Here is a 26296-nt window from a genome sequence, read left to right on the forward strand (position 1 = left end):
GCAATTATTTAGAGTTTTTTGGGAAAAAAGAAAAAGTCTAGCTAACCATATTAAGGTGATTTGTTGCGGTGGGCAGAAAAGAGTTAAAACTATGTCTATGGATGGGGTAATTTCTGGTCAAGAAGAGACGGTTTAGCTAATAAGAAAGATACTTTAGCATGCCAACATGCTTATAGATTTTCCTCTGTACTCAAATGATAAGTGGATATTCAATAGAAAAAGGGAATATTGACTTTGAATCGATTCATGAAACTTTCATTATAATTGAAGTGAACTTATTTTTCTATCACAGGAGTTTTGTCAGTCTATCCAAAGTCAATACTTTCAGACTTATAATGTTGTAAGCTGATAGAGTTTTATAGTTACTTAAGCAATTATTTCACTTGCTAAAAGAAGCCCACAAAACACTTGTTTATAGTTATTTATCCTATATCTGTCTTACAAGATCTTTTCTTTCAAATTAAATATTTTTTCTTTCATTTTATGCTTTTTCTAGGAAAATTTCTATCTTCTTTTGTATTACCAAGGAGATATTTGGAGCAGAGTCAACCCTCTCAGTTACATAAAATAAAAAATGGCATACTCTTGGCAAACGGATCCAAATCCTAATGAATCACATGAAAAGCAGTATGAACACCAAGAATTTCTCTTTGTAAATCAACCCCATTCTTCTAGCCAAGTCAGTCTGGGTTTTGATCAGATAGTAGATGAGATCAGTGGCAAAATTCCACACTACGAGAGTGAAATTGATGAAAACACCTTTTTTGTGCCCACTGCACCAAAATGGGACTCAAAAGGGCATTCATTAAATGAAGCACACCAAATATCCTTGAATGAATTCACTTCTAAAAGCCGTGAACTCTCCTGGCATCAAGTTAGGAAAGCACCGGCAATTGGTTTTAGTCCTTCTGTGTTACCAAAACCTCAAAATATGAATAAAGAATGCTCCTGGGGAAGCCCCATAGGAAAACATCATGGTGCCGATGATTCCAGATTCAATATTTTAGCTCCATCATTCACAAGTTTGGATAAAATTAATCTACAGAAAGAATTACAAAATGAAAATCGTAACTACCATATAGGATTTGAAAGTAGCATTGCTCCTACAAATTCATCCTTCTCAAGTGACGTCATGCCAAAAGAAGAGAATAAAAGGAGTGGACACGTGAACGCTGTGGAACCCTCTTTGATGCTTTTGGAAGGCTCTCTTCAACACGGAATGTGGGAAAGTACATGGCAGAAGAATACAGAGGTAAGTATAACACATGTCAATCTAAAAATATGAATCTGAAAGAATCATTCAATAATGTATTGGGCTAATTTGGTAATGAAGATAACTAACCTTAAATAGGGAAATCTATTCATCTTACTTTTGAAAAAAAAATTTCACAAATAATGTGTTCTTGTACTAATGATTTTTTTTCTGAGAAAAATGGAAATTTTTTAAAAAAATATCATCTATAAAGTTCCAGTTCCAGTTTCATCAAAACTATTATAAAATTTTATTTAGTTTTAGTTATGGTACTTTCATTTCATTGATAAAAATAGCAGAGTTGAAGGTTTAACTGATAATATTTTCTGGTTTTTGTTTAATGCACATACACAAACACAAATACATCTCATTACATTTATATTTTGAGTCACGTTGTAATGATTTGGAACTTTATATCATTATTGGTAGGAAAAAATGCCCCTTTACCCAGAGTCTCCTAATTTATACGATTGGCAGGCAACTTCTATTGAGATCATTCCAAGGGTAGGAAATTAAGTATTCATTGTGTGACTCATATTAGTGCTTTTATTACTAGCTTTCCAATCATTTTAGTCACCAGAGTTTTTTTCTGTATTTGAAGATTTCTCTGCTTATTTCTCTGCTTGAGTCTAGACACAAGTAAAATCAGAAGTAAATAATATTTATTTCCGATTTAAAAAAGAAGAAACATTATTGCAGCTGCAGTTTCCTGGGTGAGGCAGAAGGGTTCTTTATTTATTCAACAACTATTTATCAAATCCTTGAAACATATTGTGATATGCTATCCAGAATGAATGCAAAGAAGAACAGATATGATACTTGAACTCAGGAATACCATATCGCTCATGTTAACTTGCAAACAAATAATGGCAAATAGTAAAATAACAGGTGGAGTAAGTGCATAGGAAAAGAAACATCTAATTCTACTTCATTTGAATTCACTTGCAAAAGAAGTAGCACCTCAAAAGATCTAAATTAAAATTCAGTAAATCTTAGGGCTGTCTAGTTCTGATCACAATAGTGTAATAACTACTAAACTTTCCCTACTCCTCAAAACAACCATACAGTTAGACGAAATAAGTGAAGCAGGTGATTGAAGGTGTTGAATAGGCAGTACAGAACATAAATCCTTGAGAAAAGCGAGCCCTGTGATCATCTCAGTCTGTGCCTGAGGGCAATTTCATGCTGCTATGCAGGCTGGTGGAGCCCAATTTGAGCAGCAGTATCACTGACTGCGAAGGCAGTGCCTGCGGTTCCAAGTTGCAGAAGCAGCTATGATTTGACAAGCAGAGTGCTAAAGAAGAGGTAGCTATGAAATGGGTATGGGTAAGAAGTAGAGAGAAGACTTACTGCTTGGCCAAGTATTGGGATGTGCTTGCAAGGCTTAGTAGATAATGGCAGCATTTGACTGAGAATTGGATAGGATTGTGTTAATTACACAGACTTTAAGTTACAACGCAGAAATTTGGGCCAAATTAGAGAAGAGACTGAGCTGAGCACTTCAGGTATTCAAATGAAGCTACAAAGCCATGTCTTAAGAGTAAAACTCTTGCTCTAAAATCAATGCTACATCAACCAAAATAGATGTGGCCTAACAACAGCAAAAAATCAGAATAATAAGGCAAATAAGACAAGAAGGATTTTAACTGCCTGCCAACGAAAAAAACCAATGATTCATAGTGTGCCATCTACAAAATTCAACATACAATAAAAACGCATAGATATGTAAAGAAGCAGGGAATTTTGGCTCTCGCTCAAGAAAATAACTCTACCAGTCAAAAGAGCCCCTGAGATAATCCAGATGTTGGAATTAACAGATGGGGACTTTAAATTGGTTATTAAAAGTATGTTCAAGTAGATAAAGAAGTTCATAATGGCTAGCCCAATGATGATCTCAGCAGGAAATTAGAAACATCAAGAAACAAAGAAACAAAAACAAAGGCCAACTCCAGTGCTGGAAACAAAATATAGGCAATAAAAAAGTTACTCCATGTGCTTAACCACAGATAGGAAAGAATAGGGGAAAAAATAATAATTTGAAAGCAAAACAGTTGAAATTAGCCAAACTGAGGTAGAGAAAACACAGGGATGACATAAACATGAGCAGGGATTCAGAGACTTACGAGACAAGAAACATAATATGTGGACAACTGGAATGCTAACAGCAGGAAAGAAAAATAGGGAGCAAAATTAATTTGAAGAAATAATGGTCAGGAAATTATTCAAATTTCATAGAAAATATCAAATTACAGATCTAACAAGCTCACCACAACCCAAATAGAATAAATGCAAAGACAGTCACATATAGACATTTTATACTCAAACATCTCAAAATTAAAAGAGAAAATTATGGAAGGGGGCAAAAATGGAAGAAGAGATTTCACACAGTGGAACAACAATCTGAATGAAAGAAAACTTGTCACTCGAAACAATGGAAGCCAGAGACAATAGAATGACATTTTTAAATTCTTTAAAAGAAAATACAACATACTTCTATATCCATTGAGTATAAGTTTCAAAACCGAAAACAAAATAAAGACATTACCATAAACAAATGCTGAAAGAAATTAGTCAGCCAGCAGGCACATGAGAAATGCCAAATTAAATACTTCCGGTACAAGGAAAATGACACCAGATGGAATCTAGGAAAGAGTGAAGAGTGATAGAAATAGTAAATACGTTGAATAATACAAACGACTACTTTAAATTTTTTGAAAGACAATGTACTAAAGCAATATAATAGCATATTATTGTAGGATTTATTGTGTATGTGGATAAAAACTATTTGACAATAATAACATAATGGGTGGAAGGGGGTTAAATGTTATTTTGCTATTGTAAATTCTTACATGTTAAATGCAATGGTACAGTAGTAACTCTAAGTAAACTGATATATATTAAGGGTATATATTGCAACTCCTAGAGCTAGTACCATGAATTATAAAAAAAAAAAAAAATAGAAAGAAGAAAATCTAAAAATGCAGCAAAGGAATAAAATAAAATAAACATGTCGGGAGAAATAGAACAGAATAAAATAAAGACAAATAGAAACAAATATAAATAAGACACCCTTAAATCTAACAATTTCCATAAATATACTAAATGTAAATAGAATAAACATTCCAAACAAAAGGCAGGAATTGACAAATGAGATAAAAAAGGAAGGACTCAATTATTGTCTACAAGGGACACAAGAAACAAAGGCAGAGATAGATTGAAAGTAAAAGAAACAAAAAGACTTAACATTCAATCAGAAAAACAATGCTTGTATGATTATTAATGTCAGAAAAAGTATCTTTCAGGGCTGAGTACTATTAGAGAAAAAAGGGATCATTTTGTAATGCTAAAATGGTCAATCAGGAAGAGATAATAAATTTAAATGTGTATGTACCTAATAACAGTTTTAAAATGCATAAGGCAAAAATGGTTTCTTTAATCCTACATGCACTCTCTGACCAAGCTATTCATTCATATATTCCCAAGCTATTCATGCATATATTCCCAATAAATGAAGCATGCATTCACATAATTACTTGTGTATGAGCATTAATAGTTTTCTTTACAATACCAAAAAGCTAAAAACAACCCAGAGGTTCATTAATAGGAAGATGACTAAATGAGCTGTGGAACAGTTACACAATGGAATACTACTAATCACAATAACAGTGATAAACTATTGATATGTGTGATAGCAGAAATAATTTTAAAATATGTGTATTATTACATTGAAGCCACAAACAAAAGAATGCATATACATTATTTATGGTGATAGAAATCTAAATAACAGTATATACCAAATAGATATGCAGATGTATATAAAAAAGATACGGGGACATTTTCTAAAATGAAAGAAATGTTCCATATTGTCATTGGGGTACTGATAGCACAGTTTTATGCCTTCCACAGAACTCAAATTATATACTTAAGATCTGTGCATTTTTCTATGTGTAAATATTACTTCAATTTTTAAAAATCTAAAAAAAATTAAAAATGAAATCTGAATGAAACTTCGAAACAGGATAAAATTGTAGAATTATTTAATATTTTCTCTTCTCCAAATTATATTAATTTAGTAGTTTTTATTTTAAGTCAATAGGTTGTTCCATTCAGCTAGTGGAAGTACCTCAAAGCAGTAATACGAGTCTGGCCTCTTTTTGCAACAAAGTAAAAAAGTGAGTATTGGTTTTTCATTAAACTTTGAAATTTTTGTGCCTGAATACATTTGTGTATTTTGACATCACTGAACTGATTAATTTTGTATATAAAAGTCAAAGTCCTGTAATTTCAGAACACACTAAAAAATAAATTTTTTTGACAAATTAGTTCAATAATCAACTTCTGTTAATGTTTTTGTTTATAGTCAAATAGATGTTTTTCTCTTAAAAATTTGGTTAAAGTTAAATGTTTCATAAATTTGGACATGCACTTGTTGTTTGTTGGTGGTTTGGTTTGAAGTGAATTTTTTTTGTTGTTTTTTAATGACATAAGTGACTAACTCCTCTGGCTAACCCCCAAATTAACACAAATTTATCCTCCCTACCTGGGACAGTCTATTTAGAATCAGCATAGTTCAATCTTATCTTGAGTGGATTGGCAGAATATTGAGTAAATGCGTGTGTGTTAATTCATTGAGAAATGAATTTGATCACTAGCAGATATTCCAAAAAAATCACTGATATTTTGTTAATCTAAAAATGAATTTATGATATAAACATAGATGCCTTCTTTAAGGCCAATTTCTTATTAGCAATTAAAATTTATATAGTTCTACCTCTTCTGTTGCTAGCGTTTCTGAAAGTTTTGAAAAACTAACGCATTCGGTTGGGTGCCGTGACTCACGCCTGAAATCCCAGCACTTTGGGAGGCCAAGACAGGTGGATCACTGGAGGCCAGGAGTTTGAGACCAGCCTGGCCAAAGTGGTGAGACCCTGTCTCTACTAAAAATATAAAAGAAAAAAAATTGCTGGGTGTGATGGCGTGCACCTGTAACACCAGAGACTTGGGAGGCTGAGGCAGGACAACTGCTTGAACCCGGGATGCAGAGCTTGCAGTGAGCTGTCACATCATTGCACTCCAGCTTGGGCGACAGAATGAGACTCTGTCTGCAAAAAGAAAAAAAAAAATAGGCTGGGCACGGTGGCTCACGCCTGTAATCCCAGCACTTTGGGAGGCCAACGTGGGTGGATCACTTGAGGCCAGGAGTTCGAGACCAGCCTGGCCAACGTGGTAAAACCTTGTCTCTACTAAAAATATAAAAATTAGCCAGGTATGTTGGCAGGCGCCTGTAATCCCAGCTACTTGGGAGGCTGAGGCAGGAGAATCACTTGGACCTGGGAGGTGGAGATTGCAGTGAGCTGAGGTCGCGCCATTGCACTCTAGCCTGGGTGACAAGAGGGAAATTCCGTCTCAAAAAAAAGAGAAGAAAAACTAATGCATTCATATTTTAATTCTTTAGTTTTAACTCAGTTTTGGCTATTGTTTGAAATATAATAACTACACATTTTTGTAAGCTTTCACTTTCTACCAAATGATTATTTGAAATTAAATGTTTGAATCATTTATTTAATCATTCATTTAAAGTCTGTTTCATTGTCTAATAACTAGCTCATGCATGAGAGATACTCAAATTTAAAATAAACAAGTAAACAAAAAAGCAAGGTCCCTGCCTCATAAAACCTATAACTGCAAGAAGGATTGAAAGGCTTACACACAAAGATACAAAACAAATCACCTCAAGTTCACGAAAATGTTCAATCTTTAATTAATTTCTTGCTCTAGTTTATGGAAAAAAAATTCTAAATAGTACTTAGGATTCCTAAATTAGGGTCTTTAATGTTATCAACATTTATTCTTTCAGGAATAAGCTACTCACTGTGACAATATGATAAGCGTAGCTAGAAACTTGCTACTTTAAGTCTAAAATATGGTTAATTTTTATTTTACCTTCTAAGCATGGCAAAGAACTCTCTTAATACTTTAAGATAGCACTCTTCTGGCCGGGTGCGGTGGCTCACGCCTGTAATCCCAGCACATTGGGAGGCCGAGGCGGGCGGATCACGAGGTCAGGAGATCGAGACCATCCTGGCTAACACAGTGAAACCCCGTCTCTAATAAAAATACAAAAAAAATTAGCCGGTCGAGGTGGTGGGCGCCTGTAGTCCCAGCTACTCCGGAGGCTGAGGCAGGAGAATGGCGGGAACCCCGGGGGGCGGAGCCTGCAGTGAGCCGAGATCGCGCCACTGCACTCTAACCTGGGCGACAGCGAGACTGTCTCAAAAAAAAAAAAAAAAAAAAAAAAAAGATACCACTCTTCTGAATAACTCTACTCACAGACCACGTTATTAGCTCCTCCAGCAACTCTCTTTTTTAAAACACAATTTCATATTCTTAGATGAAATATTTTTGTGGATGCAGTAGTGACATCAAAATACTTTATGTGATGATATTCCAGTGACTTATAGTGCATTTTCCAAGCTCTTCAATATAATTTTTCTAAATAGTTTATTTCGTAATAGTCATGAAAACTAAAACATACACCAAACAATAACTTTAGAGTAGTGAAAAGAAGCCATAAGTTATATTCACACACTCTTTCCTTGTTTTCAATAATTTGTTTGTTGGCAAATATTTATAAAATGATTAAATGTATACATGCATAATTATTTTGTACACAACAGGATATTTACTCAAAAATAAGTATGTCTGAGGACCTACTATGTGGCAAGCACCCTTAATTCAAAAGAAGATCAAATGGAATTTGAGAGCTGTTTCAAAAGAGGTTCTCCAAAACTTTGATTTCTCACTGTAACATACTTTAAAGCCACATCTTTCAAAAAAAATGCCATATTCTTGTAACAAATATGATAACATGCCATAACATATGAAAGAAGTTTCTGGCTCATGGTAGATGCTCGGCAAAGGTTTAGGAGAGAATGAATCATGAATTTGTATTTTAAATTTAATTTCTTAAAATGGTAGAAGCTGAAATCATGGACGCTTTGAGAAGTGTCTTATTATATGATAAGTGCTAATTCATAAGGGTCCTCAATCCCTAACTGGACTCTAGACCTTTATGGTAGAGTACAACAGTGAAGAGTGGCCCATGTCCTTATTCTGAGCAGTGGCTCTCAAACTGCAGTTCCAGAGCAGCAGCAGCAGCAGCTTACTTGGGAAATTGTTAGTAGGACAAGTTTGGGGGACCCTCCACAGATCTACTGAATCAGAAACTAAGGGGATGGGATCCAGAACACGAGTGGATATAGATGCATGCCAGGCCATTGGGTGAATGTGTATTTACTTACCCATTTGCCAGGCCCCTGATGGAGGAGATGTTTCCATGGAATAAAGCTTTAGTGCTACACAAATAGCTATTAGGTTTGTGCAAAATTAACTGCAGTTTCTGCAATTTAGGAAGAGAACCATGAAGTTTAGATGTCAGCATACTTAACATTAAAAAAACAAGATTTCATATTCACTCTCAGAAACATTTTAAATATCTACCTGAACATATCTTCATGTTATATTCTACATGTGGGCATAAAACATTGATCCCTGAATCAAGCTATGGTAACATATAATGACAATTATACTTTACATGTGTATATTGCTTTCTAATCTGTAAATCTTTTACATGTCTTTTCTATTGTAATAGAAAACTTTTGAGGTAGATATTAGTATCTACCTCAGTAAACTTTTGAGGTAGATATTAATATCTTCGCTTGTGCAAAAAAACTGGTCAAATAACTTGCCTCTGGCCATAACGTTACTAAATGAAAGTGCCAGGATTCAAAGTCAAGGCTTCTGGCTCCAAGGATAAACTGTTTTTGCAATTCTTTGACTCATTTATGTGTAAGTAATTGTTCAGAATATAAGAATTACTTTTAGGCTCCAATATTTGTGTAAAATTCAAGTAGTTCTGTAGTATCCAAAAATTTTAAAGAAAATGGAGAGACAAGAATAGTGTTTACAAACTTGACAAGATCAAGAGAATTTATTTGCCAAAATTTCTAAATCAAAATGAATGACTTGCAGCTTGACAAAATTAGGCATGAAAGAAATCCAAGAGGAAGAACTCTGACATCAAAAGCAATGTAAATGAAGCAAGTAATAATATTCAGCGTGAATCCTCACGTTTCATGTTATGACAATGAATTCTTAATTATTTCAAATGAGATGCTCCTGGGAAAGCCTAAAGAACAGTCCTTTACACTTGTTTTTGGTATAACTGCAATCTCTACCAATCTGGACTAGCTAAATGCACTGCATCACAAATCAATTACTGATAGCTTTCATCTTTTAAGTCTTTTATAGCAAAACACTTCATGAAGTTTCTTAAAATTATATTGTGGGCAATATGTTTTAAACTGTGTCTTGCAGGCCTTGTCCTAAGTATTTTTCTTAACATATATTTTTCAGAATCAGAGAAAGATATCATGCAGCTGATGTTAAGTTCAATTCTGGGAAGATCTGGAGCCCTACTACAGCATTTCCGTATCAGCTCTTTTCTAAGACTAAGTTTAATATACATATTTTTATTGATAACTCAACACAACCTCTTCCTTTTATGCCATGTGGTAAGCAACCTTGCAAATAAGTCTACAAATCTATACAAAGCTGGTATTGGCGACGTAGCCTTGAATTCAAAGTCTGAAATTATTAAAAAATAATATTAGCTACTGTATTTCTCTGAAGTGAAATAAGAAGAAAACATCAGGGAGCCTTTTGTTAATATTTAAGGGAGGAAAGCAAAACTATTTTCTTCAAGAAGTATCTTCACATAGCTCACCTGACAATATTTTATCTTCCTGCTATAAAATGCTTAATAGCAAGTATAGCAAGTTTTTAATATATTAAAAAATGAATTTCAAAAAGATTCTAGATAAAGATGGTATTAAAGTAAAAATGGCTGCTTCTATCTATTAGGAACAAATATTTCCTTGAGATGTAAATAAATTGTGAGGTAGAAAAGGCATTGTTACGCAGAATCTCTATTTCCATAATGAGGAATCTAGTAACACGGTATAACCTACCTCCATCAGAATTAGCAAACCTACTGATTCAGTCTCTGCGGGTGACACCCAGGAATTTATATTTTATCAAACTCGCCTGAGGATTTTCACTTTTCTAAAGTTTTAGAATATCTGTAAAGTTATTTAGTATCTTACTTCATTGTTATAGTCCACTATTTTGCAAAACAGTATTAGCTCTTTAAACATTTAGATTGCTTTATTAAGTGAGTTTCTACATATCAACAGGAAACTATTTCCTGACACATAATGATCCATTAAATATTTTCTTTTATTTATTAATTATTGTTATTATTGTGCTTCTTTCTTACTCTATTCAAGGTTCTCAGCTAATGCGGATGACTACAATCATAGCAGTGTTATATTGGTATATTAGTTAAGACCCTCTTGGTTGGAAATGAAAAGAAACCAATTTCTGCTAGCTTAAGCAAAAAAAAATTGTTTTAAAGAATATAGGGGCTGGGCAAAGTGGTTCATGCCTGTAATCCCAGCACTTTGGGAGGGCGAGGCAGGCAGATCACCTGAGGTGGGGAGCTCGAGATCAGCAGGGAGAAACCCCGTCTCTACTAAAAATACAAAAAATTAGCTGGGCGTGATGGCACATGCCTGTAATCCCAGCTACTCAGGAGGCTGAGGCAGGAGAATCGCTTCAACCTGGGAGGCGGAGGTTGCGGTGAGCTGAGATCGCGCCATTGCACTCCAGCCTGGGCAACAAGAGCAAAACTCCATCTCAAAAAAATATATATATATAATACATATATATATATATATATATATGGATTTATTATAGAATTCAAGTATATGAATTTCAGCAGACAATTAGGAATATATGAAAAACACAAATAACCAAGCAGCCCAAAATTCTTGTATGCATCTCATTTCATTTCATATAATTGTTTCTCATATTCCTCTCACTTTCTGGTCACTCATTTCCTTTGCTTATCCAAAACAAGTGGGAAGCCAAGCTACTAGGCTGGCTATCTACAGACAGTTCACTATCTCTATGGGATCCAACTCCCAGTTCCTAAAAGCCAGATTCTGATTATTCAGCCAAGATCAATGATGCTGCACCTTGATCCAATCAGAAAGACCATAGGTTAGGTCATGTTGTCTTCAGTTGCTGGCCACTATTAAATAGCATGTTCATGTAAGAACGTAAAAGGGGGGATTATGATATGTGAACATGAGAAGACAAATGTCTTTACCCTATAGCATGTCTACATTTTGAATTCCAAAGGAAAAGGTGGAGAGAAAGAGTAGATATTCATTAAAGTTTCTATAAGATAGCTGTTCAAGCTAGAACCTTGAGTAATTACTACATGGGAAAGGAAGAAGAACCAACGGTAGATTTGGAGTCTGCCAGATCTTGTTTAGAGTCTAAAGAACAACCAACTGTGGAGACTTACAGTCATTAAGGGCACAGGCCTTGGAGTAAACAGATATTGTTCAAGTGTGACACTTAACACTAACTGTGTAATGTCTACAAAGTTGCACCGCTTCCCTGAAAATCAGTCCATTCATCTTTGAAACTTGGGATATAATACCTATATAATAGGTACAATAATCAAGAAATGACATGTAAAGCACTTAATAGAGTAACTGCTCAGTAAAATATAGCTATTATTAATACTAACATTATATCCCAGAGTGAATATAACCGGCATAACACTTTTAAATTTACTGACCACATTGGTCTATTTTTTTTATGATAGCTTCGCACCAGATTCTTGAAGAAAATAAACTGTGCTATTATAAACCCTATTTAACAGATGAAGAAACTAGGTCAAAAAAGCGAAATAACTTGTTTACATAAATCAACTAAAAAATGAAAAATCTATATTATTTCCATGTCTCAGTGACAGAACATTGATAAGAACATCTCAATGATCACAGAATTGTCTTAATGTCATGACATGAATATGAATATTAACTAGTATAAATGCCCTAAAAATATTTATTGCAGTTAATTCAGAATCTTTTATCTTGCTGATACCCTTAGAAGGAGCAATATGTCTCACTTAGGTTGAAAATGGAAAGAATCGAATACCCCCTGGAACTTTTGCCTGGCTATACCCAAGTTCCTGAGTGTATTTCCCAAGTCCCTAAGAGAAACTGCAGTAGATTTTTATGCAGAACTACAGTGTACCAAGGGCTTTAACATGAGAAACACAATATTTAGCTCTGTTATATCACATGAAAGCAGAACTGATCAAAGGAATTGCAAACAACATTTTCCCCAAATATCTTTAGATCTAACCAGCCTGATAAATGAGATGAATCTCAATTTAATTCCCCTTGATGAAGCTAGACAGTTACAATCCTTCATAATGTGTTGGTCATATTTTGTGCTCAAAAACCTTTCTTAGTATATGGTACACTTTTATTGACTTTTATTATTCCTCTTTTTCTTTAGCTAATTATCTTGTCAAAGATCTAATTGCAGAAATTCTGCATTTTTGTAAAAATGACCAGCTACTCCCCAAAGATCATATTCTAAGTGTATGTGGCTCTGAAGAATTTTTACAAAAGTAAGTATTTTATAAAATTTTGGTTATATTATAATCTGTAAATATTAAGTTACCACTTGTTTTTGGTTTTGTTTTAAACAGACTTTACACAAACATTATAGTTGTATATAATTAAATCAATTTTACCCCCTTTGCAGTGAATTTGAAATTTTCTAAATCATATTAACAATCTTTTTCTTGATTTTATATTGTGACTATTTATGAAAACAAATACTTAAATGACCTGTGACTAGGGTGACCAACCATCTCAGTTTGCTTGTAGGTAGCTCTCAGGATGTGGGAATTTCAGTTTTGAAACCAGTAAAGCCCCAAACTAGGACAAGTCGCTCATCCTACCTGTAATAAAGCTTATTAGAACTGATTACAGCTAAGTAAATACATTCTTTGGTGATAAGTAATTTTTTGGTTAGAATAATACTTGCATGTTGATTAAATACTGATTTTTTTTTTAATCACAGTGGCCTTAAGTGTAAGCATTGTAACTTACTTTTTATGGAAGAGTAAGTTCTAAAACACCATTTCTTTATTGAGGCAGCTCACTAAAAACAATTGGAAAAGCCTGTCCTCATGTATATCAACTTCAAATACTTATTTGATAAAAAAAATCTTTTAGTTTACCAAAATAACCATTTGCCTGAAATTCCTACATACCAGTCTTGAACAAATAACAGAGCTTTAAGAAAATAAATATTTCTCTGCTGGTATGGAACAGTTATTCTAAACAGTAAAGTATTAAAAACTAAAATGTTTAATACAGTAGATTCCTATTTATATATCCCCTTTGCATCTCTACAAGTATCTAAAGATTGAAAACCATCTCATAGAAGTAAAAATGTATTTCTTTTGAAATTCGCATTGTCACTGTCATTATTATTCCATCATGAATGTGCTTGAAATTATCTTTTGGGAAGTTTGATAAATTTGATGATATTCTTATTAGTAAATCCAGTTCTTTATTGTGCAGTGTTAACAGTGAATGGCCTTTAAGACTAATTATTTTCCTTTTTGTGGGAAAAATAATATTTTATTATTATTTTAATAACAAAATACATTGTATTAAAATATTTCCATAACATTTTATAATTGTTATTTTATAATAAATAATTATACATAATAAAATAATAAATATTTATATGAAATTACATATGTTTTGTTGCACTAAGCTCAGAGATATTCCCTTTTCCCTTTTTATTTGAACTTATTAACACACTTGATTACTAGTCTGCTACCTTCTCCCAACATACAATTTTGACAGTAAATCCAATGAGCACAGGAAAGTATTTTAGTAAATTTAACCTTATATTGAATACTCATTAAAACTCATCTTTTGAAAATGTAGTTTTCCAAATGTACATCTGGACTTTTCTTCATGCCAAAACGTTAGATCCAAAGAGCAAAACATTGTCAAATATTTGCATTAAGTTTTGGCACTAGAAAATATCATCCAGAAAGCAATTGTATTAAGGAGACAGAAATTTTGAAAAGTATAATGTGGAGAAAATTTACACACCTTGATTTAATCACTGTTTTAAATAGGTAAATTATTCATAAGTAGATGGCTCAATATTTAACTAATAAATGTACATTTTAATGTTTTCAGTCATTTAATCACATTAAAATTTATTTAATTGGGTTTTATTAAGATAGGAAAGTTGCCAAATATTAATATATGTTAAATATACTCATTTATTCCCTAACGGACATTGAAACATTTGTGTATGTCAAGGATTTGCATATTATTTAAGAGTAATAGCCTACTTGTATTGATAGATCTTATTTTAATGTGCAGAATATTTATTACTTTTCTAGTATCTAAAGGAATATATATTAGTCATTCAAATATTACTTTTAGTGTATTCCTGTGTAATTTGTCTAAAAAATATGTCCTTAAAGACTTGGAAATCTGTTCATAAAGTTCTTCTTTATACAGAGAACACAGGTAGCATGTAATAAGTTAAAAGTGCAATAAGTAAAAATTTAGACTCTAAAACTTATAGAATTACACTACATTTGGAGTATTCAGCTGAGGAAAATGCTAATTTTCTGATAATACTTCAAAATAATGGTCAAATAGATCATGAAACATATGACTACAAACATAGCAGTGTTATATTGCTATATTAGTTAAGATTATATTTCTCAGGGTTAGTGAAGTATTACATAAAATCCTGAAGAAGGGAAAATGTAAATAAATATGACTATGAACCCATATAATGCATATAGAAATTTCAAAATTATTCTGATATTAACACAGTGTTCTCAAACTTTAAAGTGTTACCTGAGGATCTTGTTAGAAAAAGAATTCTGATTTCAGCTGGTCTGGGTGAGGCCTGAGGCTCTCCATTTCTAACAAGCATCTGGTGATGCCTACGCTGCCGGTCTACAGTCCGCATGTCAGGTAGTGAGATATTAGAAGCCTAGAACGGTAATGACTTAAAAACTTAGACTCTCCAAAAATTATCCTCTTTTCCAGAACAGTACATGGTAAAAAAACTAGATCTAATCAACAAAGTAATAAAGGTGTTTATACCTTGTACTATTGCAAAATTAAAAAGATAATTTTCCTAGCAAATCAAAATTTCCCTTTTCATATATCAACTATACTAGTTTTGCACGTTATTTAACATTGATTTTAATTTAGTATCATAAAAGCTTTTCTCTCAGTTAAAATATCCCAACTCACTCATTCTTATTCTCACTTTCATTTTCTCTCTCTCTCACTTTCTTACTCTCACTCTCCCTGTCGGATTTTAAATAACACAATATATAATGAACACAGAGCAAATTAAAGAATCAGAACATGAACTATCAATTTTGTCATACGTTCACGGAAGCTTGATGCAAAATTGTCAGCAATATGATAAATAATAGAAGAAAAGAAATCTGCTTCATTCAAAAAATATTAAAATCTTTCATCATGTTCCTGTTCTTCAACTCCCAGTTTAACTACCATGGAGCAAGGAGTCCTTGATAATCCCAATTTCCATGCTCTTGTCCAATAGCTTGATCCCGGTCAGCTTTTCGAGTGAGCTCAAGGACAGGAACTATTTCTTTTCTTTCCTATTGAATGTAGCACAGATACGAGGTCCTAGAAAATGAAACTATTTCCTAGACTGTCCCTGCATCTCTCTTTTTGACAGGGAGTAACAATTGCACCTTCACCTATACTTGTAACCATCTCACATGAGTATTTTTCTTCATAACTATATTGATAATATATGAAGTATAATGCTTCTTCCTAATTTTTTCTCTTATTACTCTCTAGCCAAATATTTACTAGGAGCGCAGGTTTTTCTGTTTCTCAATCCTAACCAAAAAAGCACTCCTGTTGTTTTTTTTTTTTCTCTACAACTGTGGTTTCTTTTGTGTGATATATTTTCTTATTGATACATTGTAAATATTCATGAGGCACATGTGATATTTGAATATCTACATAGAATGTATAATGATCAAGTCAGGATATTTAGAATATCCACCACTTGGAACATTTGTCATTTCTTTGTAGTAGGGACATTTCAAATCTTCTCTTCTAGCTTTTTTGAATATACAATAAATTACTGTTAACTGTAGTCAAACTACTGTGCTCCTAAACACTGGTACTGATTCATTCTATCTAAGTATATGTTTATATGAATTAACCCACCTATCTTCCTCCTCTCCCCATCCCATACCCTTACAAGCCTCTTATAACGATCATTCTACACTCTAACTCCGTGAGACAACCATTTTCAGTTCCCACATATGAGTAAGAATATAGAATATTTTGGCTTGTTTTACTTAACATAATGGCCTCTAGTTCCATCCACGTTGCTGCAAATGACAGCATTTCATTCTTTTTTAAATAATTGAACAGTATTCCATTGTGTATGTATACCACATTTTCCTTCTTTCTTCATTCATTGATGAATACTTAGGTTGATTCTGTATCTTGGCTAATGTGAATAGTATTTCAATGAACATGGAGGTGCAGGTATCCCTTTGGTATACTAATTTCCTTTCTTTTGGATAAATACCCATAAGTAGGATTCCTGAATTGCATGGTAGTTCTTAGTCTTTTGCAAAATCTCCATACCGTTTTCCATAATGGTTGTAGTAATTTACATTCCCACCAACAGTGTATAAGAGCTCCTTTTTCTCTGCATCCTTGCCAACATTTGTTATTTACTTATTTTTATAACAGCCATTCTAACAAGGGTAAAACAGTATGTCATTGTTGTTTTGATTTGCATTGCTCTGATGACTAGTGATTTGAACATTTTTTATATACTTCTTGGCCATTTGTATGTCTTCTTTTGAGAAAAGTCTAATCAGATTGCTTGCCCACTTTTTAATGGGATTATTTGTTTGTTCGTTTTTAGTTTAGTTTTTTTTTTTTTTGCTGTTGAGTTTCTTTTATATTCTGCATAATAGTCCTTGTTAGATTAACAGTTCACAAATATTTTCTCCCATTCAACAGATTGTCTCTGTTGATTGTTTTGTTTGCTATGCAGGAGCTTTTTAGTTTAATATAGTCCTATTTGTGTATCTTTGTTTTTGTTGCCTGTGCTTTTGAGGTATTAGCCATAAAAAACTTGCCTACACCAATGTTCTGGAGCAATTATCTTATGCTTTCTTCCAGAAGTTCTATAATTTCCGGATTTAGGTTTAAGTCTTTAATGTACTTTGAGTTGATTTTTGTATACATTGAGAGATAGGAGTCTAGTTTCATTCTTCCGCATATGAATACTTGAATTTCTCAGCACCATTTATTGAAGAGGGTGTCTTTCTCCCAAGGTTTGCTCTCAACATCTTTGTGAAAAATCAGTAGGCTATAAATAAATGAATTTATTTTAGGGGTTTTTTTATTCTATTCCATTAGCCTATGTGTTTGTTTTCATATCAATATCATTTTGCTTTGGTTACGATAACTTTGTAATGTATTTTGAAGGCAAGTAGTGTGATGCCTGCAGCTCTGTTCTTTTTGCTCAAGGTTGCATTCACTATTTGGGCTCTTTTTTACTTCCATACACATTTTTGGATTTTTTTTCTATTTCTGTGAAGAATGTTATTGGTAATTTGATAAGAATTGCTTTGAATCTGTAGATTGGGTAGTATGGTCAAAACAATGTTAATTCTTCTGATACATGAGCATGGGATGTCTTTCCATTTATTTGTATCCTATTCAATTTCTTTCATCAGAGATTTGTAGTTTTCCTTGCAGAGGTCTTTTACCCCTTTGGTTAAGTTTACTCCTAGGGTTTTTCAGTGTGTGTGGCAGCTGTTGTAAATGGGATTTCCTCCTTAATTTTTTTCCAGTTAGTTTGTTATTGGTTCACAAAAATGTTATTAATTTTTGTGTGTTGATTTGATATCCTGCAACTTTATTTAATTTGTTTATCAGTTTACAGAGTTTTTTGGTGGAATCTTCAGGTTTTTCTAAATATGAGATCCTGTCATCTGCAAAGAGGGACCGCTTGACTTTCTCTTTTCCAATTTGGCATCTTTTTATTTATATATTTTGCCCAATTGTTGTGTGTAGGACTTCCATTATTATGCTGAATAAGAGTGCTAAAGGTAGGCAAACTTGTCTTGTTCTAGTTCTTAAAGAAAAGACTTTCAGCTTTTCTTCATTCCGTTTGATGTTAATGGTGGGTTTGTCATGTTATAATGTTGAGGTATGTTATATTTATACCTAGTTTATTGAGAGATTTTATTATCAAGAATGTTTAGTTTTATCAGATACTTTTTCTGTACCTATGGAGATGAGCATTTGGTTTTTATTCTTCTTTCTGTGGTCACGATGTATCATGTATATTGACTTGCATATGTTGAACCATCTTTGCATCCCTAGGATCTTACTTGATCATGGTGTATTATCTTTTTAATGTATAGTTGGATTCAGTTTGCCAATATTTTCTTCAGGATATTTGTGTTGATGTTCATTATCAGGACATTAATCTGTAGTGTTATTTTTTGTGGTGGCTTTGTCTGGTGTTGGTATCAGGGTACTGCCGGTTTTGTAGAATGAATTAGGAAAATAATCCTCCCTCATCAAATTTGTGACTAGTTTGAAAATAATTTGTGTTAGTTCTTCTTTATAAGTTTGGCAGAATTCAGCAATAAAGCCATCTCATCCTCAGTTTTTCCTTGCTGAGAGACTTTTTATTACTGATTCAGTCTTATTTATTACTCATTATTGGTCTGTTTGGGTTTTCTGTTACAGCCTGAATCAATCTTCATAAGTTGTATGTGCTTATTGGATACATATAAATATGTATGCACTATTTCACATACAAAGAGAATAGTTATGTGCTCTTGCTGAATTTATCCCACTGTTATTGGAGACAAACCTTAGTTGTCTCTTTTGTACTGTTTTTCACTTAAGCCTATTTTATCTGATACAAGTATAGCTACTTCTGGTTACTTTTGGTTTCTGTTTATGCAGAATATCTTTACATCCCTTCACTTTCAGTCTATATGTGTCTTTATAGGTGACGTTTCTTGTAGACAGCATATAATTGGGTCATTTTTTAAAATCCATTCAACCAAACTGTATCTTTTAAGAGGGTAATTTAATTTCTTTATATTCAAGGTTATAATTGATAGGTGAGGACTTATTCCTGTCATTTTCTTAATTGTTTTCTAGTTACGTATTATCTTTTGTTCTTTTCTTTCTCTCTCATTATTTAGCACTGCCATTTGGTGGTTTTCTGCAGTGGTAATATTTTAGTTCTTTTTATTTCTCATTTTTGTGACTGCTCTAACAGTAAGTTTCATACTTTCATGTGCTTTTATGATGATAGATATTGTTTTTTCACTTCCAGATGCAGGCTTTCCTTAAGCACTTCTTGTAAGTCTGGCCTAGTGGTGATGAATTCTCTCAGTTTTTGCTTTCCAAGCAACAATTTTATATCTCCTTTATTTGGCAAGTATAACTTAGCTGGGTAGAGTGTTCTTGGTTGACAGTGGTTTCTTTTTTCTTTCTTTGAGCATTCTGAATATATCATCTCATTCTTAACATGGCCTGTAAACTTTCTGCTGATAAATTTGCTGTTAGGCTGATGGGGATTTCCTTCCAAGTGACTCAATGCTTTTCCCTTGCTCTTTTTATAATACTCTCTTTGTCTTTGGCTTTTGACAGTTTGGCTACAATGTGCAATGGAAAAGACATTTTTGGGTTGAATCTACTAGGGGATTTTTGAACTTCCTATATGTAGATTTCTACAGCCCTAGCAAAACATGGGAAGTTTTCAGCTATTGTTTTATTATATAGATCTGCTATGCCTTTGCCCATCTCCTCTCTTTATGGAACACCCAAAATGTGAATATTTGGTTGCTTTATGGTATCCCATGTGTCACATAGGCTTTCTTTATTTTAAAAAAATTGTTTTTCTTTTTTTTTCCTCTGACTGGGTCATTTCAAAAGACCTGTTATGAAGTTCTGAAATTCTCTCTGCTTGATCTAGTCTAATGTTAAAGCTCTTTGTTATATTTCTTATTTCATTCATTGAATTCTTTTGTTCCAGAATTTTTATTTGTTCCTTTTTATTATTTGTATTTTTTTACTCTCTTATTTAGATCCTGAATTGTTTTTATGATTTTTTGTGCTGTTTGCTTGTGTTCTCTTGTATCTCACTGAGTTTTTTTCATATCATTATTTTTAAAAGTTATCTCATATATTTTCTTTTCTTTGGAATTGGTGGCTGGAGAGTTTTGTGTTCTCTTGAAGTGTCATATTTCTTTGCTTTTTATATTTCTTATGTCTTTACACAAAATATATATGCTATTAGTGTAATAGCCACTTCTTCAAATTTTTTTGGATAGGCTTTCATAGAGGAAGACTTTTTCCTATAGATACATCAATAGTGTGGGTGGGTACAGAACTTCAGCTTTCTTTCTAGGTGAATACAGTAGTGATTTCTTGTGATTCTTTCAGCTATAATCAGCATCAATGATTTCTGTAATTCCCTCAGTGGCTTAAGCTACAGTTGTTAGTTCAGGCTGTGGTGAGGCTTTGCTAGAGACAAGGATACTGGGTGAATTAAACCTCAGCTTCCAGTGTGGTCGTGGTGGACCAACCATGGCTGTCTTTGGGCTCCTGGGTAGCCTATGTGGGCACTGGATTTAGCAAGTTCAGGTAAACTGATGCTCGGGCTCCCAGGTGACTTCCTTGGGTGCCAGCAGTGGCAGCAGAGGGCCGAGTGGATAGGCAGGTTTTGGGGCCCCTGGCAGTGTGCCTACAATCGACAATGACAGTAGCAGAGAAGAAGCAACATTCAAGCTCCCAGGAGGCTCACACTGGTGCTAGCAGTGGCAGTGACAAGGTGGGCAAGCCAATCCCTAAGCCCCCCAGTGGCTTGTGTGAATGGGTTCCAGCAGTGGTGGTGGTGCCATGCAACTCAGGCTTGTCCTCAGGCTCTATGATGGTGTTCACAGGAGTACAATGTTATGGGTGGGCAGGGCGATCCTCAGGGCTCTGGATAGGGTGCTTGGGCACTGATGACAGGCATTTTGGGCCTGTTTTGTAGCTCCCTGATGGTGTTCATGTGCACCAGTAGCAGTAGGCAGAGCAGCTCAATCCCCAGGTTCCCACCTGGCATGCTTGGGTCCTGGTGAGTCTTTTGTCAGGCCATCTGATGTTCTGCTGGTGTGGTTCAGGCATAGACAGGGTGGTATGATTCCCAGGGACCTGGGCAGTGTAGTTGGGCACTAGGGGTGTAGCACTAGATAGGGCAGAACTGTCCTCAGGGTCCCCAATGGTACTTAGGAGTACAAGCTGTGATGGCCAGGATGCAGTGATCCCCAGCCCCACGGATATGTTTGGGTGCTGTGTGGCAGGCAGGCTAAGTCTTTTGTCAGGCTTCCTGTTGGTGCACATGCATGGCTGGGTGGCAGACAAAGCAGGGTGATTCCCAGGGTCCCAGACATTAGGCTTGGGCACGGGGTGGAGGGGCAGTGCTAACCAGAGCAGGCCTGTCCTCAGACCCCCCAGTGGTGCACACAGATGCAGCAGGCTGTGGTAGATGGGCCTAACCTATGTGATTTAAGTAATTTATTTCCATCTTTTTCTTTCTTTTTCTTTCTTTCTTTCTTTCTTTCTTTCTTTCTTTCTTTCTTTCTTTCTTTCTTTCTTTCTTTTTTTCTTTCTTTCTTTTCTTTCTTCTTTCTCTTTCTTCTTTCTCTCTCTCTCTTTTCTTTCCTTTGTTCTCTTTTTCTTCTCTCTCTCTCTCTTCTCTCTCTCTCTTTCTTTCTTTCTTCACAGAGTCTCACTCCGTCACCCAGGCTGGAGTGCAGTGGCATGATCTTGGCTCACTGCAACCTCGGCCTCCCAATTTATAACCAATTCTCCTGCCTCAGACTCCAGAGGAGCTGGGATTACAGGCATGCACCACCACGCCTATCTAATTTCGAATTTTTAGTGGAGACTGGTCTTCACCATGTTGGTCAGGTTCACTCCTCATCTCCAGTGATCAACCCACCTTGGCCTCCCAAAGTGCTGGGATTACAGGCATGAGCCGCTACACCCAGCCTAAGTAATTTCTTATCTCAAAAATCTTACTCTTTCTGTCTAATTTAACTTAAAAATAATTCTTATTAGCTTCTATGTAAAACAATAAAATTTACTGTACTTAAAAGCTTTTGCTGAATAATCATTGATTGCATTGTCAGTAGTAAACCAGAAGTGCCTCCTGAGAAAATACTAGTCTTTTTTAAAAATTCTGTTTGGGCCAATTGCTTACAGGATGGTCAAATTTTATATGTTTGATTTAAATGAAACAATTTTTTTATTATTTGACGGTTGTCAAGGAATGTTAGAATTGAGTGCTGAAAACATATTCTTAAAAAAAAAGAAATTCTACAGTAATTAAAAATTTTACTTGGAAATAGTTATATATTTTAAAATCAAATTAAGAAGGTAGTATTTACCTCTTTTTTCATCACCCACATTGATTAGAATGATCTTCCTATCTACTTGAGAGTCTTGTTTTTCTCTCTGGGACCCTCCTAGTAGAGACGATGCATTCCTTTTATTAGAGTACAAAAATAGTTTTACAAAATTAAATCCTTTTAATTAAAATTCTAAAATAATCCTTTTCAAAAAACTTCTATTTTTTAAAAAAGTTCTAACTAATCTCATGACAATTTATATTAATTCGTTCTTTTTTTTTTGAGATGGAGTCTTCACTCTGTCACCCAGGCTGGAGTGCAGTGGCACAATCTCGTCTCACTGCAACCTCTGCCTCCTGGGTTCAAGCAATTCTCCTGCCTCAGCCTCCTGATTAGCTGGGACAACATGTGCATGCCACCATGCCCAGCTAATTTTTGTATTTTTAGTAGAAATGAGGTTTCACCATGTTGGCCAGGCTGGTCTCAAATGCCTGACCTCTAGTGATCCACCCGCCTTGGCCTCCCAAAGTGCTGGGATTACAGGCGTGAGCTACTGCGCCCGGCCCAATTTATATTAATTTGTTCATTAAACATTTGATTGTAAATTGAAATAGTCTTGTACTCAGAGTAAAAATAAAACTATTAATTACCAGTGAGAAAAAGACTAAGTCATAATATATACAGTTTTAAGTAATAGATTACACTCATTAGCAGTAAAACTGCATTGTATATATTGCTGGGGAAGAGGAGTCTTTTTTCTTCTCAGTGAAATTAAGGATTTCACTTAGCAAACTTGAACAAATTGATTACTTCCAGCAAATTTGTTACAGCCTAAGACTTCAAATATTAAAATTCATTCCAACTTTTAAGACTTACTTTGAGCAAAGAAATAGACAAAGTGCATTTCTCCTTTACATAACTCTACTCCTCCACTTATAAAATCACAGAACCATGTGGGAGGATAGAAAGGAACATATCATAACTTTGAGCTATCTCACACACAGTAAAAAAGTGTGTTCTGTTAATAAATCATTCAATAAGAGTTTCTTGAATGACTTTAATTTTTTTAATCTCCTTCATAGTGCTTCACCTAATATTCTATAATTAACTTTGGTTTACATCTTCAGTGAATAGCTAATGACCACAAAAATAGCACATCATACAAACCTGCATTTGGTCTTAATTCAGTAACTCTGTGCTAGAACAAATGTCCTCATATGTAGATACTCTGTATATACCTTCACTTGAGAGTGAAATCTCAAAGAAAGACCTTGTGCTAAATAAAGTTTGTTTATTATGATTAAAAGCTACTTGTAAAAATGACAGCATATTTCAGCCCCAAGTTTTTTTAAAAAGTTGAATTGCACAAGCATCATTAACTAATAAACTTGGTCAAAGGAATCTCGAAGCTGTTGCATGAGTGTCCAAGAAGACATGGCAAATTACATGTGAAAGTAGGTACATAATTTAATATTATTAAAGATGTATAATACCAAAATGCAGCTGTCACATTATTTTTGTTACCCAAAAGCACTGTCTATTTCTAGAAGCTAAGAATTATTAAATCTTCCCAATTTTGAATTAATAAAAGTTTAAATGACCCAATGCTCTGTTTTTCTTAAATAAAGTGATTAGAGAATTTTTGAATTACATATTACTTCAAATTAGCTGAAATCACCTTAATAAGACAAAACATTACTCATTTATTGTTTTTTATTTGTAAAGTCTGTAGTAGGATGTTTCTCATCTGGAGATTTTGTGGGAAAAAACAATAATAAAACCTTAGGATACAATGAAGTCTGCATATTTGATCTCCTGGTATAATTACTAAATTTTATAAATTTCGCATACCATACCCCCCACAAAAAGAGCTCCTTGGGGCTCAGTATAGATTTTTTTGTGAAAGAAAGAAAGTTACAATTTCACCATTGTTATCTTTTTTTTTTTTTTACTGACTTTCTTAGTAACTTCATTTATATAGTTATGTTACTACTTGTCTTTTGTGACTGTGTAACTTAGTAGGGAGAGCATTGCAAACTTGAGAGTTGTTATAAAACTTTTTTCCAGATTAAAAAAAAAAAACTTCTTTTCAGAATGTTCCATTTTTTAAATTTTAAGAAATGCATAGGTACTATATGTACGAAGAAAACTAACCATATTTGAGTGAGGAGGCATTAGGCATAGTTGCCTTTTTATAGGCTTGCGGGAAGTCTTAAGAAAAATAGAGCATTTGAATAGAAAGTTTCAGATCTCCTTGGTCCAAATCCCTCTTGAGTATTAGCTGTTGGTATCAATTTGTGTTCCATACAGGATTTTTGTTCAAAAGCTTGACCCTCCTCTACTAACCACCTCATGCCTAAAAGCCCTAGTTTTAGGATTGAACCTATTCTTGTCTCTTCAAAAGTCATAAAGTTTGACTTTTCCTATTCATAGCTCACTTGAAGACAAAATAGCAATAAACTCGAGGAGCACTGGTTTAGTGAAACAACGTATCACTGATCTTTATCTATGCTGAGTCAGCTCCAAATACCACTTTGAGCACAAAATCTAGGGCTATTTTATTAGTTGCAAAGACCAGTTTACTCAAATTAAGGATATGGCAGATTTAACACTGTAGAAGTTTTCAAGGGGCACATACCAAATGTGTGTACATGTTCCAAGTGTGCACATACACATAACTATCTGAAAAATACTCTGAGCAGTACTATAGTACTAATATTATTTTAATATTTTGTTATATTCACCTTACATTTCTGACTTGGTTATCCCAAAGATTTTAAGTCCAGCTTAGTTACTGAGTTTTCTTTTTTTCTTTCTTTTTTTTTTTTTTTTTTTGAGACGGAGTCTCGCTCTGTCGCCCAGGCTGGAGTGCAGTGGCGCAATCTCGGCTCACTGCAAGCTCCGCCTCCCAGGTTCACGCCATTCTCCTGCCTCAGCCTCTCCAAGTAGCTGGGACTACAGGTGCCCGCCACTACGCCCGGCTAATTTTTTGTATTTTTAGTAGAGACGGGGTTTCACTGTGGCCTCGATCTCCTGACCTCATGATCCGCCCGCCTCGGCCTCCCAAAGTGCTGGGATTACAAGCGTGAGCCACCGCGCCCGGCCTAGTTACTGAGTTTTCTTAAAGAAATACTTTCAGAAGCTGTCAGCAATCCTGGTTTTCAATATTTACAAAATCAAATAGAAATCGTTTATTTTCTATACATGAGTTTAATATTTCACAATACACCTCTGTGACTACTTCTTACATGTAAGAATAAAGAACATTTTAGCTTAATTCAAATTATATAAAACAAGCGTAAGTATTTACAATGAAAGAGCATCGCTTTTAAGTGTGGGTTTACAAGGAGCGGCTAGGGCAATGAGAATCAATATTCATAGTTTGAATGTTATTTAGGATGCTTAGTTGCTCATAAGACAAATTTGAGTACTTATCACTTTTTGGTGTTAAGGTCATTAATCTCTCTTTATATAAACATATTGCCTCAGAAATACTTTAAAATTACATGAGCTATTTAGGAAAAGGAAATAAGGGTAATTATGTGCAAGATTTCAGCCTCTTAGTGTTCATCTTAAATGACAAGTATACTCATAATAGTTCCTAAGATAGTAACTAGCAGATA

The 26296-nt window shown here is 34.2% G+C and overlaps 1 protein-coding gene across 3 annotated transcripts in view; it reads left to right on the forward strand.

Moving 5' to 3' along the window:
• The window catches only part of PIK3C2G (phosphatidylinositol-4-phosphate 3-kinase catalytic subunit type 2 gamma), a 398295-nt gene that overhangs the window by 18283 nt on the left and 353716 nt on the right, over positions 1–26296 (forward strand). For 2 of the 3 annotated variants that reach the window (XM_032159742.1, XM_058442576.1), the window contains exons 2-5: positions 497–1252; positions 5342–5424; positions 9668–9825; positions 12692–12806. In XM_032159742.1, the coding sequence (XP_032015633.1) occupies positions 575–1252; positions 5342–5424; positions 9668–9825; positions 12692–12806 (1034 nt within the window). In that variant the 5' untranslated portion in view covers positions 497–574. The remainder of the gene's footprint in view (positions 1–496; positions 1253–5341; positions 5425–9667; positions 9826–12691; positions 12807–26296) is intronic. The other variant, XM_032159744.2, reaches the window with a different exon arrangement.

This window comes from Hylobates moloch, unplaced genomic scaffold (genome assembly GCF_009828535.3).
Source record: "Hylobates moloch isolate HMO894 unplaced genomic scaffold, HMol_V3 SCAFFOLD_8, whole genome shotgun sequence".
Classification (NCBI taxonomy): Eukaryota; Metazoa; Chordata; class Mammalia; order Primates; family Hylobatidae; genus Hylobates; species Hylobates moloch.